Source organism: Microcaecilia unicolor, chromosome 1 (genome assembly GCF_901765095.1).
Source record: "Microcaecilia unicolor chromosome 1, aMicUni1.1, whole genome shotgun sequence".
Taxonomy (NCBI): Eukaryota; Metazoa; Chordata; class Amphibia; order Gymnophiona; family Siphonopidae; genus Microcaecilia; species Microcaecilia unicolor.
In genome coordinates, this window is record NC_044031.1 from 2799552 (window position 1) to 2815757 (window position 16206).

The 16206-nt window shown below is 45.6% G+C and overlaps 1 protein-coding gene across 1 annotated transcript in view; it reads left to right on the top strand.

Annotated features, from left to right (window-relative positions):
- The first annotated feature begins 8087 nt into the window (after nt 1-8087).
- The window catches only part of LOC115461889 (ankyrin repeat and SOCS box protein 10-like), a 41089-nt gene continuing 32970 nt past the window's right edge, over nt 8088-16206 (top strand). Inside the window, exon 1 of the mRNA XM_030191949.1 lies at nt 8088-8846. Coding sequence (XP_030047809.1) covers nt 8534-8846 — 313 coding nt within the window. The 5' untranslated portion in view covers nt 8088-8533. The remainder of the gene's footprint in view (nt 8847-16206) is intronic.

Below are 16206 nucleotides of genomic sequence, written 5' to 3' on the forward strand. Positions count from 1 at the left end.
TTGGCTCATGCCTTTTCCAGCTGCAACTCAGGGTGAGCTATAGTGAGGGACAGTGGGTGATGGAGGGTTGGGTGTCTTGCCCAAGGTCACAAGGAAGCACAGTGGGATTTGAGCCCTAGCAACTCTGGTTCTCAGCCTGCTGCTCTAACCATTAGTTTACTCCCCAGCTCCCTGTTGTCTCAAGTCACTCTTGTCTCCGCTATTTATATTAACGCCAGGTCTGTGGAGAGTAAGTTCATCTAATAAACTTGGCTCACAGAAGCTCATAGTCCGATATTGCCTCACATCTATCCGCCCGGTTATGGTATTCTTCACTCTCCAAGACTTGCTCTTATATTTAAGAGTTTTTCCCACGTGTGTTTAGTTAGTTCTGGGGTACCCTACATTTCCTTGATAACATTTAATGTTCTTCCACCAGAAGTGTCCATCCTTTAGGTAAGACACTGGTAAGTGCCTCCACTGAGTCCTAATCAATTGAAGATGTCACCACATCTCAAAAAAGATATATTGGAATTAGAAAAGGTACAGAGAAGGGTGGTGATAAAGGGGATAGGACGACTTACCCATGAGGAAAGGATAAAGCGACTAGGGCTCTTCAGCTTGCAGAAGAGACAGCTGAGGGGAGATGCGATACTGAATGGAGTGGAACGTGTAGATGTGAATCACTTGTTTACTCTTTCCAAAAATAGAAGGACTAGGGGAACGCAATGAAGCTACAAAGTAGTAAATTTAAAACAAACTAGATAAGATATTTCATCAGTCAAGGTATAATTAAACTCTGGAATTAATTGCCAGCGAATGCGGTAAAAGCAGGTAAAAAAGGTTTGGATAATTTCCTAAAAGAAAAGTCAACTTTAGCCGTCACTGGACATTATAGGCCTGGTGAAACAGGTTTTCGAGGCTGCTTTAAATTTAAGGAAAGGGGATTATGTAGATGGAGTTCCAGAGGGGGGGGGGGGGCAGCACAGAAAAATGAGTATCCTGTGAATTCAGTCTATGAGGAATATTCACACAGCCAACCACTTGTCAAGGACACAGTTAAGACAGGGACATCAGAAAATACACTGTTCTGGTTACACCAAAAGAAGGTCCAGTCCACAAGTACCACCTGGAGCAACTAGAGCCTGGAAGGATTTCCACCTTAATGCATAAAGCACTCTCTGCTGGAACTCCACTTCACCTACCTACCTTAACGTCTGTAATGTATTTATTTATTTATTACATTTGTATCCCACATTTTCCCACCTATTTGCAGGCTCAATGTGGCTTACATTGTACCGTTAAGGTGATCGCCAACTCCGGTAGAGAAACAGATACAAAGTGATATTATAGTCGAATAAGGTGCTTATGTTACAGACACATTGGTATCGCTGTGGCCGGGGAGTCCAACTTGTGCCTGTGCCCGAGTTCCTCACCCGTCATGTACCCGTGTTCCTGGTCTACCATCATCGAGAGCCTGTCCTGTTTTCTGATCCAGTGTCCGTGAGTGATACGATCTGTCAGGTCTGAATTGCTATCTCCTTAGTGCCCCTACAGGGCTCACTAACACATTGGTGGGGGGGAGGGAATGATAATGGGAGGGGTTCTGTATTGGGGGGGGGGGCATTTGTAGTGGTGTCTCGGTGGGGTGGGGCAAGTCATGTTGTGGAGGGGCTCAGGGCGCACCCCTTCTGCACAACCCCCCAAGGTATGATGTCAGCACATGATGAGATCATCCATTGCAGCAATCAACCTCCCTAATGAGACAAAATCCCCAAATAGGGGATTATCTATAGGGACTTATTATGTCTAGGAGGTCATCTAGGGTCATGGATTTGATATATTGCCTTTCTGAAGTACAGCCAAAGCAGTTTGCATGTAGGTATTTCTCTGTCCCTAGTAGGCTTTGTACCTGGGGCAATGGAGTGTTAAGTGACTTGCCCGGGGTCACAAGGAGCTGTAGTGGGAATTGAACCCAATTCCTCAGGTTGCACTGAGCATTAGACCACTGATCTATGCATAGACCCTTCTTAAGCTTCCCCCTTTCTTCCTTACCCATGCTTCCTGTCATGATTCTCCATGTATCACATCTCCGTGACTATCATTTAATCCAGTCCTCAGGTACCGTGAGTGATGTAAATGATAGGTTACAGATTACTGGGAATATGGAATTACATATCTACATACATTTTTATTATTTATGTTAATTAAAAGTAAAACACAAGACAAATGCCTTTAGAATAGATCTGGTCCTACTGATTTATGACTTGTAGTTTTCTCTTTGTTTCATTACATCCTCCAGGTTGACCATGATGTACTTCAGTTTCCCTGAGTCTTTACCTTCAAACGGACATCTCCCCAACATCCTCTTCGATAAGGACTGAAGAAACATCCAGGCCATCTACTCTCCCCATCACTTCCTTAGAGAACCTTTGACCTTGTCCCAAGCTCTCTTGAATTCAGATACTGTTTTCCTCTCCACCACATCTACTAGGAGGCTGTTCCATTAATTCACCACCCTTTCCATGTAAATACTTCATTTCCTCAGGTTAATTACTACTACTACATCCTGTGTCCCCTCAGTTCCAGAGCTTCCTTTCAATTGAAAGAGATTCACCTCCTGTAAATGTCTCTATCATATCTCCCCTCTCCTGCCTTTCTTCCACATTGAGATCTTTAAATCTATTCCCAAATGCTTTATGACGAAAACCAGTGACCATTTTAGTACCCGCGCTCTGGCCCAACTCCATCCTCTGTATATCTCTCTGAAGGTTTGGTCTCCAGAATTGTACACAATACTCTCTAACTGAGGTCTCACCAGAGTCTTACACAGGGGTATCATCACCTCCTTTTTCCTACTGGCCATTCCTCTCCCTATGCACCCAAGCATCCTTCTAGCTCTCGCCGTCACCTTTTCTACCTGTTTGGCCACCTTAAAATCATCACATACAATCACACGCAAGTCTCCTTCCTCTTTTGTACACAAAAGGTCTTCACCCCTTAAAAAGTACCGTTCCTTCATGTTTTTGCAGTCCACATGCTTGATCCTACATTTTTTAGCATTAAATTTAAGGTGCCAAAATCTAGACCAGTGGTTCCCAAACGTTTTCGGTTCATGGCACTCCTAGTGTCCGAGCGATTTTTTGCGGCACCCCGCCACCCCCCAGTCACATAGGTCTCCACATCCCCACCCCCACCCCCAGCCTCATAGCTCTCCACCGCTCTCCTCTCACTCCAGAATACCTCTCCATTCCCTGCAGACCTCCTCCTCCCATCAGTCCAACATACTTCTCCATTCCCTGCAGACCCCCTCCTCCCAGAAAGTCCAGCACATCTCTCCCTTCCCTGCAGCCCCCTCCCATAAGTCCAGCACACCTCTGCCTTCCCCAAATCCAGCATCGCTCACTACCTTCCCTCCCGCAGGTCCAGGATCACTGTTGCTTCCTTCTCCTTCCCCCCCGCTGCCGCTGTAGTGCTTGCACCTTACATTTTCGAGCTGTCCGAGATTCACACAGGCACTCCAGGGCCTTCCCTCTGCCGCGTCCAGCCATCTGTGATCTGGAAGTCCCTGCAGCGCCTGTGTGAATCGCACACAGCCTAAAAACGTAAGCTGCAAGCAGTACAGCAATGGCGGGGGGAAGAAGGAGGAAGCGGCAGATTCCAGACTTTAGTGAGGGAAAAGTAGGGAGCGATGCTGGATTGTGGCCAGCGGGAGGGAGCTCAGGATTTGCCTTGGCACCCTTTACTTTTAGCCCGTTCCTTCTATTGGGAAAATTAGATAGAGGATGAAGGTAAAGAAAGAGAGAGAAAATGAGATAAAAGAGGAAATCATGCTGGAGGAGAGAGAGCGACAGGTAAAACAGGGAAGGAAAACAAAGTCACCAGAAAGAGATGAAAGAGAGAAAAGAGCCAGAAAAAGTCAGAGCCTCCAAAGGCTGGAAAATGTTTTATTGGGTAAAAGTGCACATTAATAAGCGGCTCAGCAGGAAATCTCCCAGGACTTCACTGGGACTACGGCGTCTGCCTGGATTTCTTGCACAGAATTTACACATTTTGGCTGATTCACAATTTTCCAGCATGTTACCTTTACTGTATTAAGCAGAGAGGAGAGTGCACAAGGACCCTCATATTTTGTGGCATTCAAAATAATTTTTAAAAAATATGCCTCTAAGGTATGTGGAAATCAGGGGCTCTGAAATTAAATTGCACCATTTCCTCCAGTGGATGCTCCCTTTAATAAACTGCTCACTCGCTTGCAACTGGTACCATGGGAAAAAGATTTGCTGGTAACCTAATATTTCCCCAGTTCCTTTCTGTGGCTCCTGCACTTCACAGCCTCAGGCCGGCCCCTGATAAACAAAATGCCTTTCTCAGAGGAGGCTTTATAAATAGATCCAGGACCAGGCTAGAGAGAGGCAAGGGGAGAATTGCTCAGGAAAGGGCAGAGAGACAGCAGCACACCCAGAGCACCTACAAAAGCAGCAGAGACAGCTAACGGAGAGACGGCAGCCCACCCAGAGCAACTACAAAAGCAGCAGAGACAGCTAACAGAGAGATGGCAGCCCACACAGAGCAACTACAAAAACAGCAGAGACAGCTAACAGAGAGACAGCAACACACCCAGAGCAACTAGAAAAGCAGCAGAGACAGCCAACAGAGAGACGGCAGCCCACCCAGAACAACTACAAAAGCAGCAGAGACAGTTAACAGAGAGACGGCAGCACACCCAGAGCAACTAGAAAAGCAGCAGAGACAGCCAACAGAGAGACGGCAGCCCACCCAGAGCAACTAGAAAAGCAGCAGAGACAGCTAACAGAGAGACGGCAGCCCACACAGAGCAACTACAAAAACAGCAGAGACAGCTAACAGAGAGACAGCAACACACCCAGAGCACCTACAAAAGCAGCAGAGACAGCTAACGGAGAGACGGCAGCCCACCCAGAGCAACTACAAAAGCAGCAGAGACAGCTAACAGAGAGACGGCAGCCCACACAGAGCAACTACAAAAACAGCAGAGACAGCTAACAGAGAGACAGCAACACACCCAGAGCAACTAGAAAAGCAGCAGAGACAGCCAACAGAGAGACGGCAGCCCACCCAGAACAACTACAAAAGCAGCAGAGACAGTTAACAGAGAGACGGCAGCACACCCAGAGCAACTAGAAAAGCAGCAGAGACAGCCAACAGAGAGACGGCAGCCCACCCAGAGCAACTAGAAAAGCAGCAGAGACAGCTAACAGAGAGACGGCAGCCCACACAGAGCAACTACAAAAACAGCAGAGACAGCTAACAGAGAGACAGCAACACACCCAGAGCACCTACAAAAGCAGCAGAGACAGCTAACGGAGAGACGGCAGCCCACCCAGAGCAACTACAAAAGCAGCAGAGACAGCTAACAGAGAGACGGCAGCCCACACAGAGCAACTACAAAAACAGCAGAGACAGCTAACAGAGAGACAGCAACACACCCAGAGCAACTAGAAAAGCAGCAGAGACAGCCAACAGAGAGACGGCAGCCCACCCAGAACAACTACAAAAGCAGCAGAGACAGTTAACAGAGAGACGGCAGCCCACCCAGAGCAACTAGAAAAGCAGCAGAGACAGTTAACAGAGAGACAGCAGCCCACCCAGAGCAACTAGAAAAGCAGCAGAGACAGCCAACAGAGAGACGGCAGCCCATCCTGAGCAACTACAAAAGCAGCAGAGACAGCCAACAGAGAGACGGCAGCCCACCCAGAGCAACTACAAAAGCAGCAGAGACAGCCAACAGAGAGACAGCAGCACACCCAGAGCACCTACAAAAGCAGCAGAGACAGCTAACGGAGAGACGGCAGCCCACCCAGAGCAACTACAAAAGCAGCAGAGACAGCTAACAGAGAGACGGCAGCCCACACAGAGCAACTACAAAAACAGCAGAGACAGCTAACAGAGAGACAGCAACACACCCAGAGCAACTAGAAAAGCAGCAGAGACAGCCAACAGAGAGACGGCAGCCCACCCAGAACAACTACAAAAGCAGCAGAGACAGTTAACAGAGAGACGGCAGCCCACCCAGAGCAACTAGAAAAGCAGCAGAGACAGTTAACAGAGAGACAGCAGCCCACCCAGAGCAACTAGAAAAGCAGCAGAGACAGCCAACAGAGAGACGGCAGCCCATCCTGAGCAACTACAAAAGCAGCAGAGACAGCCAACAGAGAGACGGCAGCCCACCCAGAGCAACTACAAAAGCAGCAGAGACAGCCAACAGAGAGACGGCAGCCCACCCAGAGCAACTACAAAAGCAGCAGAGACAGCTAACAGAGAGACGGCAGCCCACCCAGAGCAACTAGAAAAGCAGCAGAGACAGTTAACAGAGAGACGGCAGCCCACCCAGAGCAACTACAAAAGCAGCAGAGACAGCCAACAGAGAGACAGCAGCCCACCCTGAGCAACTACAAAAGCAGCAGAGACAGCCAACAGAGAGACGGCAGCCCACCCAGAGCAACTACAAAAGCAGCAGAGACAGCCAACAGAGAGACGGCAGCCCACCCAGAGCAACTACAAAAGCAGCAGAGACAGCTAACAGAGAGACGGCAGCCCACCCAGAGCAACTAGAAAAGCAGCAGAGACAGTTAACAGAGAGACGGCAGCCCACCCAGAGCAACTACAAAAGCAGCAGAGACAGCCAACAGAGAGACGGCAGCCCACCCTGAGCAACTACAAAAGCAGCAGAGACAGCCAACAGAGAGACGGCAGCCCACCCAGAGCAACTAGAAAAGCAGCAGAGACAGTTAACAGGGAGACAGCAGCCCACCCAGAGCAACTAGAAAAGCAGCAGAGACAGTTAACAGAGAGATGGCAGCCCACCCAGAGCAACTACAAAAGCAGCAGAGACAGCCAACAGAGAGACGGCAGCCCACCCAGAGCAACTAGAAAAGCAGCAGAGACAGTTAACAGAGAGACAGCAGCCCACCCAGAGCAACTACAAAAGCAGCAGAGACAGCCAACAGAGAGACGGCAGCCCACCCAGAGCAACTACAAAAGCAGCAGAGACAGTCAACAGAGAGACAGCAGCCCACCCAGAGCAACTAGAACAGCAGCAGAGACAGTCAGCAGAGAGACGGCAGCCCACCCAGAGCAACTACAAAAGCGGCAGAGACAGTCAACAGAGAGACAGCAGCCCACCCAGAGCAACTAGAACAGCAGCAGAGACAGTCAGCAGAGAGACGGCAGCCCACCCAGAGCAACTACAAAAGCAGCAGAGACAGCCAACAGAGAGACGGCAGCCCACCCTGAGCAACTGCAAAAGCAGCAGAGACAGTTAACAGACACAGCAGCCCACCCTGAACAACTAGAACAGCAGCAGAGACAGTCAACAGAGACAGCAGCCCACCCAGAGCAACTAGAAGAGCAGCAGAGAGACGGCAGCCCACCCTGAGCAACTGCAAAAGCAGCAGAGACAGCCAACAGAGAGACGGCAGCCCACCCAGAGCAACTAGAAAAGCAGCAGAGACAGTTAACAGAGAGACAGCAGCCCACCCAGAGCAACTACAAAAGCAGCAGAGACAGCCAACAGAGAGACGGCAGCCCACCCAGAGCAACTACAAAAGCAGCAGAGATAGTCAACAGAGAGACGGCAGCCCACCTAGAGCATCTAGAAAAGCAGCAGAGACAGCCAACAGAGAGACAGCAGCCCATCCAGAGCAACTAGAAAAGTAGAAGACAGCTAACGGAGAGACAGCAGCTCACCCAGAGCAACTAGAAAATCAGCAGAGACAGTAAAGAGAGACAGCAGCCCACCCAGACTACAGCAACTAGAAAAGAAGCAGAGACAGTCAACAGAGAGACGGCAGCCCAACCAGAGCAACTACAAAAGCAGCAGAGACAGCAAAGAGAGACAGCAGCCCACCCAGACTAGAGCAACTAGAAAAGAAGCAGAGACAGTCAACAGAGAGACGGCAGCCCACCCAGAGCAACTACAAAAGCAGCAGAGACAGTCAACAGAGAGACAGCAGCCCACCCAGAACAACTAGAACAGCAGCAGAGACAGTCAACAGAGAGATGGCAGTCCACCCAGAGCAACTACAAAAGCGGCAGAGACAGTCAACAGAGAGACAGCAGCCCACCCAGAGCAACTAGAAGAGCAGCAGAGACAGCAAAGAGAGACAGCAGCCCACCCAGACTAGAGCAACTAGAAAAGAAGCAGAGACAGTCAACAGAGAGATGACAGCCCACTGAGAACAAATAGAAAAGGAACAGAGACACCCAACAGAGAGACTGTAGCACACCCAAAGAAGAGAAAAAACGCCCAGCAGAGAGTTTTGGGTACTCAGAGGTACAAAGCAAGGGCAGATACAGCCAAAATAGAGAAACTCAAAAGAAAGCCAAGAACTGTGATCCCAGTATACTGTGGAAAAATCAATCTAAGAGAATTGTGAGACCCTACACATCGGGGAGATAGTTCAGAGCTCTGATGCCAGCAGAGAGACACCTTGGAAAGCATAAAGAGCTGTGACGGTCAGGATAAGCCTCTGCTGACCAGCACTGACCGGTAGAAAGTGAAAAACTTGTAATCATGTATGGAAACACTTTTGCCTTCTCCTCCTCGGCTCTGCGCTCTATTCGTTTAGAAGCAGAGCGGTCCCAGGACTTCAGGCATGACAATAGTACAGTCCTGAGGTACCTGCCCGAAAGAAGAACATCGGGAAGGGAGAATGGGATACGGAGCTACAGTGAGACGCCAGTGGTGTGCCGAGACATGCTCATACACAATGCCCTGTTCACAGGTGACCTGGAGCGTGTCCAGCAGCACTTCACTAAGCATGCAGCCACTAACTTAGTGATTGAATCACGAGGGGAGGAGATGCGCTGGATCTGCAGGAAGCAAGGTAGAAACAGGGGGCAGAACCAGTGGTGGGAGGGGGGGCTGGTTGGGAGGCGGGGATAATGCTGGGCAGACTTGTAGGGTCTGTGCCAGAGCCGGGGTTGGGAGGCAGGGATAGTGCTGGGCAGACTTATACGGTCTGTGCCAGAGCCGGTGGTGGGAGGGGGGGCTGGTTGGGAGGCAGGGATAGTGCTGGGCAGATTTATACGGTCTGTGCCAGAGCCGGTGGTGGGAGGGGGGGGGGGTCTGGTGGTTGGGAGGCAGGGATAGTGCTGGGCAGACTTGTAGGGTCTGTGCCAGAGCCGGGGTTGGGAGGCAGGGATAGTGCTGGCCAGACTTATACGGTCTGTGCCAGAGCCGGTGGTGGGAGGGGGGGCTGGTTGGGAGGCAGGGATAGTGCTGGGCAGATTTATACGGTCTGTGCCAGAGCCGGTGGTGGGAGGGGGGGGGGGTCTGGTGGTTGGGAGGCAGGGATAGTGCTGGCCAGACTTATACGGTCTGTGCCCTGAAAAGGACAGGTACAAATCAAGGTAAAGTATACACAAAAAGTAGCACATATGAGTTTATCTTGTTGGGCAGACTGGATGGACCATGCAGGTCTTTTTCTGCCATCATCTACTATGTTACTATCCAGCTTATTTTCAAAAGTGATCGCCGGCCATTTCCAGACATAAATCGGGAGATGGCCGGCGATTTCTTAAAAGCGGCAAAATCGGTATAATTGAAAACGGCATTTTTGACAGCACCGCCGCTTTCCCATCCCTTCGCCAGCGAAGGTTCAAGGGGGCGTGTCAGTAGCTTAGCGAAGGCGGGACATGGGTGGGTATGGGCGTGGCTGCCAGATGGCTGGCTTTCGCCCATAATGGAAAAAAAAGCGGCGTTAAGCAGTATTTCGCCAGGTTTACATGGTCCTTTTAGTTTCACGACCAAGCCTCAAAAAGGTGCCCCAACTGACCAGATGACCACCGGAAGGAATCGGGGATGACCGCCCCATACGCCCCCAGTGGTCACCAACCCCCTCTCACACTAAAAAAATAAAAATAAAAACCTTTTTTGCCAGCCTCTATGCCAGCCTCAAATGCCGTACCCACCTCCATGACAGCAGAATGTGTTCTATCCTGTGACAGCCTTTCCCTGGTTCTTTTTTTTTTTTGTTCAATCATTTTTATTAATTTTTAAATAACAAAAAGAAAGGAAATTAAGTACCAGAGACTTAATAATAGTTTAACAAGTTTGATTATGTACACTGACTTGTAGAAGAATTATAGACATTGTTTACATCAACTCTAGGATCCCTGATTCTGTTTCATTACAGGTATTGTATATCTATAGGAATAAGCATATTACTAAATGTTAGAGGTGAAGACAAGAAACTATACATATATATGTAATTAGTACCCATTTATATTTGCATAGATTATAATAATTAATATTAACTGGATGAGTAATCGAGTATAGGAGACCAGGTTTTATTGAATGCTAAAAGGGAGCCGCATTTCTCTGCAGCAGCTTTTTCATATTTAGCGTAAAGACATACTGTATTCCACCACATATCATAAGATAACTTCGTAAAGTCCTTCCAATTTTGACATATCAGTTTTAAAGCAACTTGAATCAATATACGTAATAATTTGGCTATGTGTGGTTGTATTACCGTGTCTAAACCAAATTCTCCCGTGATTATGATTTTGTATGTTAGAGAGATCTTAAAATCTAGAATATGGGAAATAGTGTCCTCTATACGAGACCAATACTCATCCAGTATAGGACAATTGTAAATTAAGTGGTCTAAAGTACCTACATGGTTGTTACAAGACCAGCATCTATTTGAGACTTCTTTAGATATTTGGAAAGTTTGTAAGGTGTCCACATACAGTGGGGGAAATAAGTATTTGATCCCTTGCTGATTTTGTAAGTTTGCCCACTGACAAAGACATGAGCAGCCCATAATTGAAGGGTAGGTTATTGGTAACAGTGAGAGATAGCACATCACAAATTAAATCCGGAAAATCACATTGTGGAAAGTATATGAATTTATTTGCATTCTGCAGAGGGAAATAAGTATTTAATCCCTCTGGCAAACAAGACCTAATACTTGGTGGCAAAACCCTTGTTGGCAAGCACAGCGGTCAGACGTCTTCTGTAGTTGATGATGAGGTTTGCACACATGTCAGGAGGAATTTTGGTCCACTCCTCTTTGCAGATCATCTCTAAATCATTAAGAGTTCTGGGCTGTCGCTTGGCAACTCGCAGCTTCAGCTCCCTCCATAAGTTTTCAATGGGATTAAGGTCTGGTGACTGGCTAGGCCACTCCATGACCCTAATGTGCTTCTTCCTGAGCCACTCCTTTGTTGCCTTGGCTGTATGTTTTGTGTCATTGTCGTGCTGGAAGACCCAGCCACGACCCATTTTTAAGGCCCTGGCGGAGGGAAGGAGGTTGTCACTCAGAATTGTACGGTACATGGCCCCATCCATTCTCCCATTGATGCGGTGAAGTAGTCCTGTGCCCTTAGCAGAGAAACACCCCCAAAACATAACATTTCCACCTCCATGCTTGACAGTGGGGATGGTGTTCTTTGGGTCATAGGCAGCATTTCTCTTCCTCCAACACGGCGAGTTGAGTTCATGCCAAAGAGCTCAATTTTTGTCTCATCTGACCACAGCACCTTCTCCCAATCACTCTCGGCATCATCCAGGTGTTCACTGGCAAACTTCAGACGGGCCGTCACATGTGCCTTCCGGAGCAGGGGGACCTTGCGGGCACTGCAGGATTGCAATCCGTTATGTCGTAATGTGTTACCAATGGTTTTCGTGGTGACAGTGGTCCCAGCTGCCTTGAGATCATTGACAAGTTCCCCCCTTGTAGTTGTAGGCTGATTTCTAACCTTCCTCATGATCAAGGATACCCCACGAGGTGAGATTTTGCGTGGAGCCCCAGATCTTTGTCGATTGACAGTCATTTTGTACTTCTTCCATTTTCTTACTATGGCACCAACAGTTGTCTCCTTCTCGCCCAGCGTCTTACTGATGGTTTTGTAGCCCATTCCAGCCTTGTGCAGGTGTATGATCTTGTCCCTGACATCCTTAGACAGCTCCTTGCTCTTGGCCATTTTGTAGAGGTTAGAGTCTGACTGATTCACTGAGTCTGTGGACAGGTGTCTTTCATACAGGTGACCATTGCCGACAGCTGTCTGTCATGCAGGTAACGAGTTGATTTGGAGCATCTACCTGGTCTGTAGGGGCCAGATCTCTTACTGGTTGGTGGGGGATCAAATACTTATTTCCCTCTGCAGAATGCAAATAAATTCATATACTTTCCACAATGTGATTTTCCGGATTTAATTTGTGATGTGCTATCTCTCACTGTTACCAATAACCTACCCTTCAATTATGGGCTGCTCATGTCTTTGTCAGTGGGCAAACTTACAAAATCAGCAAGGGATCAAATACTTATTTCCCCCACTGTAGCTCTATGCAAGATGTAGAATGATGATTGGGTAAGAGCAGATGATTTTGAGGATTTATATAGTAATGTCCAGATTTTTTCCCATTGTTCTGCAGTTATTTGAGAATTGAGTTCTTTGTTCCAAATGTTTTGTAAGGCTGAAGGAGAGTGAGAAGAGTGTTCTTGGAAGATTTTGTACCATTTAGATGCCGTTTTCTTCCCATTAGACAATTGATGACATAATGTTAGACAACTTGGAGTTTCGTCCTTTAATGAGTTAATATCGAAGTTTGCAGAAATGCAGTGTTTTAGTTGTAGCCATTGAAAGTAGCAGTGGTTAGGTAAATTATACTTTGCCTGTAGTGTAGAAAAAGGTAGCCACTTGTGATTATCCAATAGTTGATGTAGAAACCATATTTTTGCTTCAATCCATTTAGGCCAAGCAAAACACATTCCATTAATTTTTAGTTTTGGATTATTCCAAAGTTGTATCTTAGTGGTCGAATGGATAGAGATTTTAACGCATGAGTCCAATGTGTTGAAAGATGATTGAGAAGCGAATATGATGGGATTATAATCCGAATTGTGTACTGAAGACCATGGTAAGAGAGGTGTTGGGGTTGCTTTAAAGATCTTTGCTTCCCATTTTATCCAAAGTGGGTCAGTATGTTCTTCATTTGAGGTTATCCATAAAGAACTTTGTCTTAGTAAGAAAGCCTTATGGTAGTCCAAAAAATTAGGAAAATTAACACCACCATTGTGTTTGGGGAGTTTAAGATATTTCAGTGCAATACGAGGAGGTTTATTAGACCACAAAAACTTTGACAATATTTTTTCCATATTTTTATAAGTACTGGCATGTAACATAACCGGTAACATACTTAAAATATAATTCACTTTCGGTGCTATCATCATCTTTATGGTGTCTAATCTACCCCACCAAGAAGTTTAAGTGGAGACCATTTATTAGTCATATCCTTCACACAATTCAAAAGGTATGTAGAGTTGAGGTTGATAGTTTCATTAATATTGGATCCAAATAATACACCCAGATATTTCAGGCACGTGGGCGACCATTTAAAATGGGACATTGTGAATTGGTATGATCTAGAGGCCGTGTTTAATGGTAACATTTCTGTTTTAGTGGGGTTTAGTTTGTATCCAGATATTCGTGAGTATTTGTTAATTACATCTAGGATGTGAGGGATGGATGAAGGAGTAGTATATATTAATACATCGTCAGCATATGCAGAAAGTTTGGCTGTAATATTTTCCAATTCTACACCTTTAATATGATCAGACTGTAAGATAGTTAAAAGTAAAGGTTCTAGAGCAATATTAAATAGTAATGGGGAAAGAGGGCATCCTTGTCTTGTACCTCTTGTCGGCCAAAAAGGAGGGGAATATTGACCATTAATAAACAATTTGTTAGATGGACAGGTATATAATACTTTTATCAAATTAATTGCGTTTTGTGTGAAACCAAACCACTTTAAGGTTTGAAACATATATAGCCATTCTACGCGGTCGAAAGCCTTTTCAGCGTCAAGACCTATGGCCACATATGGAGTGTTTGATTTTTGTGTTTGTATAAGTATGTTAGTAAATAATCTGGTATTGTCATAAGAATGTCTTCCATGCATAAAGCCAGTCTGATTAATATTTATGATTTTGGTTAATATAGTTTGTAGTCTTTCTGCTATGATTTTAGCATAAATTTTGGCATCAATATTTATAAGAGATAAAGGGCGGTAGTTTTGTATTCTTTGGGGATCCTTACCAGGTTTTGGGAGCACTATAGTTGTAGCTTCGGTAAAGGAACCAGAAACTTCCCCTGAGGAGATTAAATAATTAAAGAAGGAACTTAATAAAGGGGTAAGTATTTCTTGAAAAGTAAGATAAAATTCTAAAGTAAATCCATCTGGACCGGGGGCTTTTTTTTTTTGCCATGGACTTTATAGCAGATTTTATCTCCTGGTCAGTTATGGGTGATGAGAATAATAAATTGTCATCGTAGTCGATGGTGTTATGATTTATGTTATCAAAAAAGGATGTATCAATTTGATCTGTATTAGATTCTGATTTATATAATTCATCGTAGAATTTTTGGAAGGCTGATAATATTTACATAAGTACATAAGTACATAAGTAGTGCCATACTGGGAAAGACCAAAGGTCCATCTAGCCCAGCATCCTGTCACCGACAGTGGCCAATCCAGGTCAAGGGCACCTGGCACGCTCCCCAAACGTAAAAACATTCCAGACAAGTTATACCTAAAAATGAGGAATTTTTCCAGTCCATTTAATAGCGGTCTATGGACTTGTCCTTTAGGAATCTATCTAACCCCTTTTTAAACTCCGTCAAGCTAACCGCCCGTACCACGTTCTCCGGCAATGAATTCCAGAGTCTAATTACACGTTGGGTGAAGAAAAATTTTCTCCGATTCGTTTTAAATTTACCACACTGTAGCTTCAACTCATGCCCTCTAGTCCTAGTATTTTTGGATAGCGTGAACAGTCGCTTCACATCCACCCGATCCATTCCACTCATTATTTTATACACTTCTATCATATCTCCCCTCAGCCGTCTCTTCTCCAAGCTAAAAAGCCCTAGCCTTCTCAGCCTCTCTTCATAGGAAAGTCGTCCCATCCCCACTATCATTTTCGTCGCCCTTCGCTGTACCTTTTCCAATTCTACTATATCATTAGAATCTTTAATATGAGAGATATCATTTTTTTCGGCTCTAGTCTTTAGGTAGCTGGCAAGTAGATGTCCAGATTTATTATTGCTGGCGTAAAATTGTGCTGATTTCATAAATATCTCTTTATTTGCAGTGTTGGCTAATAATATGTTGTATTTGTATCTATCTTTCCGTAGTTTGCTTAAAATGTCCATATTAGATGGGGATTGTTGGTGTAGATTTTCAAGGTGGGTTATTGATTTTTCTAGTTCTGTGATTTCAAACATTTGCTGTTTTTTTTTTTTGGCTGTAAAACGTATGATTGAGCCTCGGATAAAAGCTTTAAAAGCATCCCATCTTGTTATCCAGTTTGTTTCTTTAAGTGTATTGAACTTGAAGTATTCTATTATGTCATTCATAATCTCTTCTTTAAATTCAGGGTGTGATAATACACTAGCATTAAATCTCCAAGATTTTGTCTGTGCTTTGATTGATAGATCAGATAGTTGTATGGATATGTGTGCATGGTCTGATAATTTGATATTATCAATGTGTGTATCAATTACTTTACTTAATATTGATTCAGAAACTAAGAAGTAGTCTATTCGGGAGTAGGAATTGTGTGGTAAAGAGTGAAAAGTATAGTCTTTCTCATTATTATGTAAAATTCTCCAGACATCACATAATTTGAGGTGGTGAATTAAATCATTCAGAACAAACCATGCTTTAGTTTTTTTAAAAGGGAAACTTGATTTCCTATCTAATTCAGGATTTAAAATTGTGTTGAAGTCTCCACCAATGATAAGTGGCGTATCTCCTTCCTCAGCAGAATGCGTTCTATCCTGTGACAGCCTTTCCCTGGTTCTGATGTGGCTCTCGGCTGGGTGTGACACCTTTTCTGTTATGTGCACTGCAGAGTCACATCAGCAATGCATTGTGGTGGGGGTAGGGTATTGGGCTCCGTGATTCCACTAGCTTGTGGCAAATGCTCACGATGTTGGTAGTTGGTAGGCTCTACTCCCATGGTGCTTTTCCCCCTGCTTACTGGGTCAGAGCGTGCCCTGTTTTGTTTCCGGTAGTCCATGAGGTAGTGGCCATTTTTGTAAGCCAGATTTAGATCTCTTTCACGTGTTAGCTACGTTACAGAACTTAGTTCTTACCTTGAATGTGGCTGAAAGAGGGCATTGTACAGCATTCTGCCAGCTCAGACCTACTGCTAATCTCAGTACCAGGGAGGC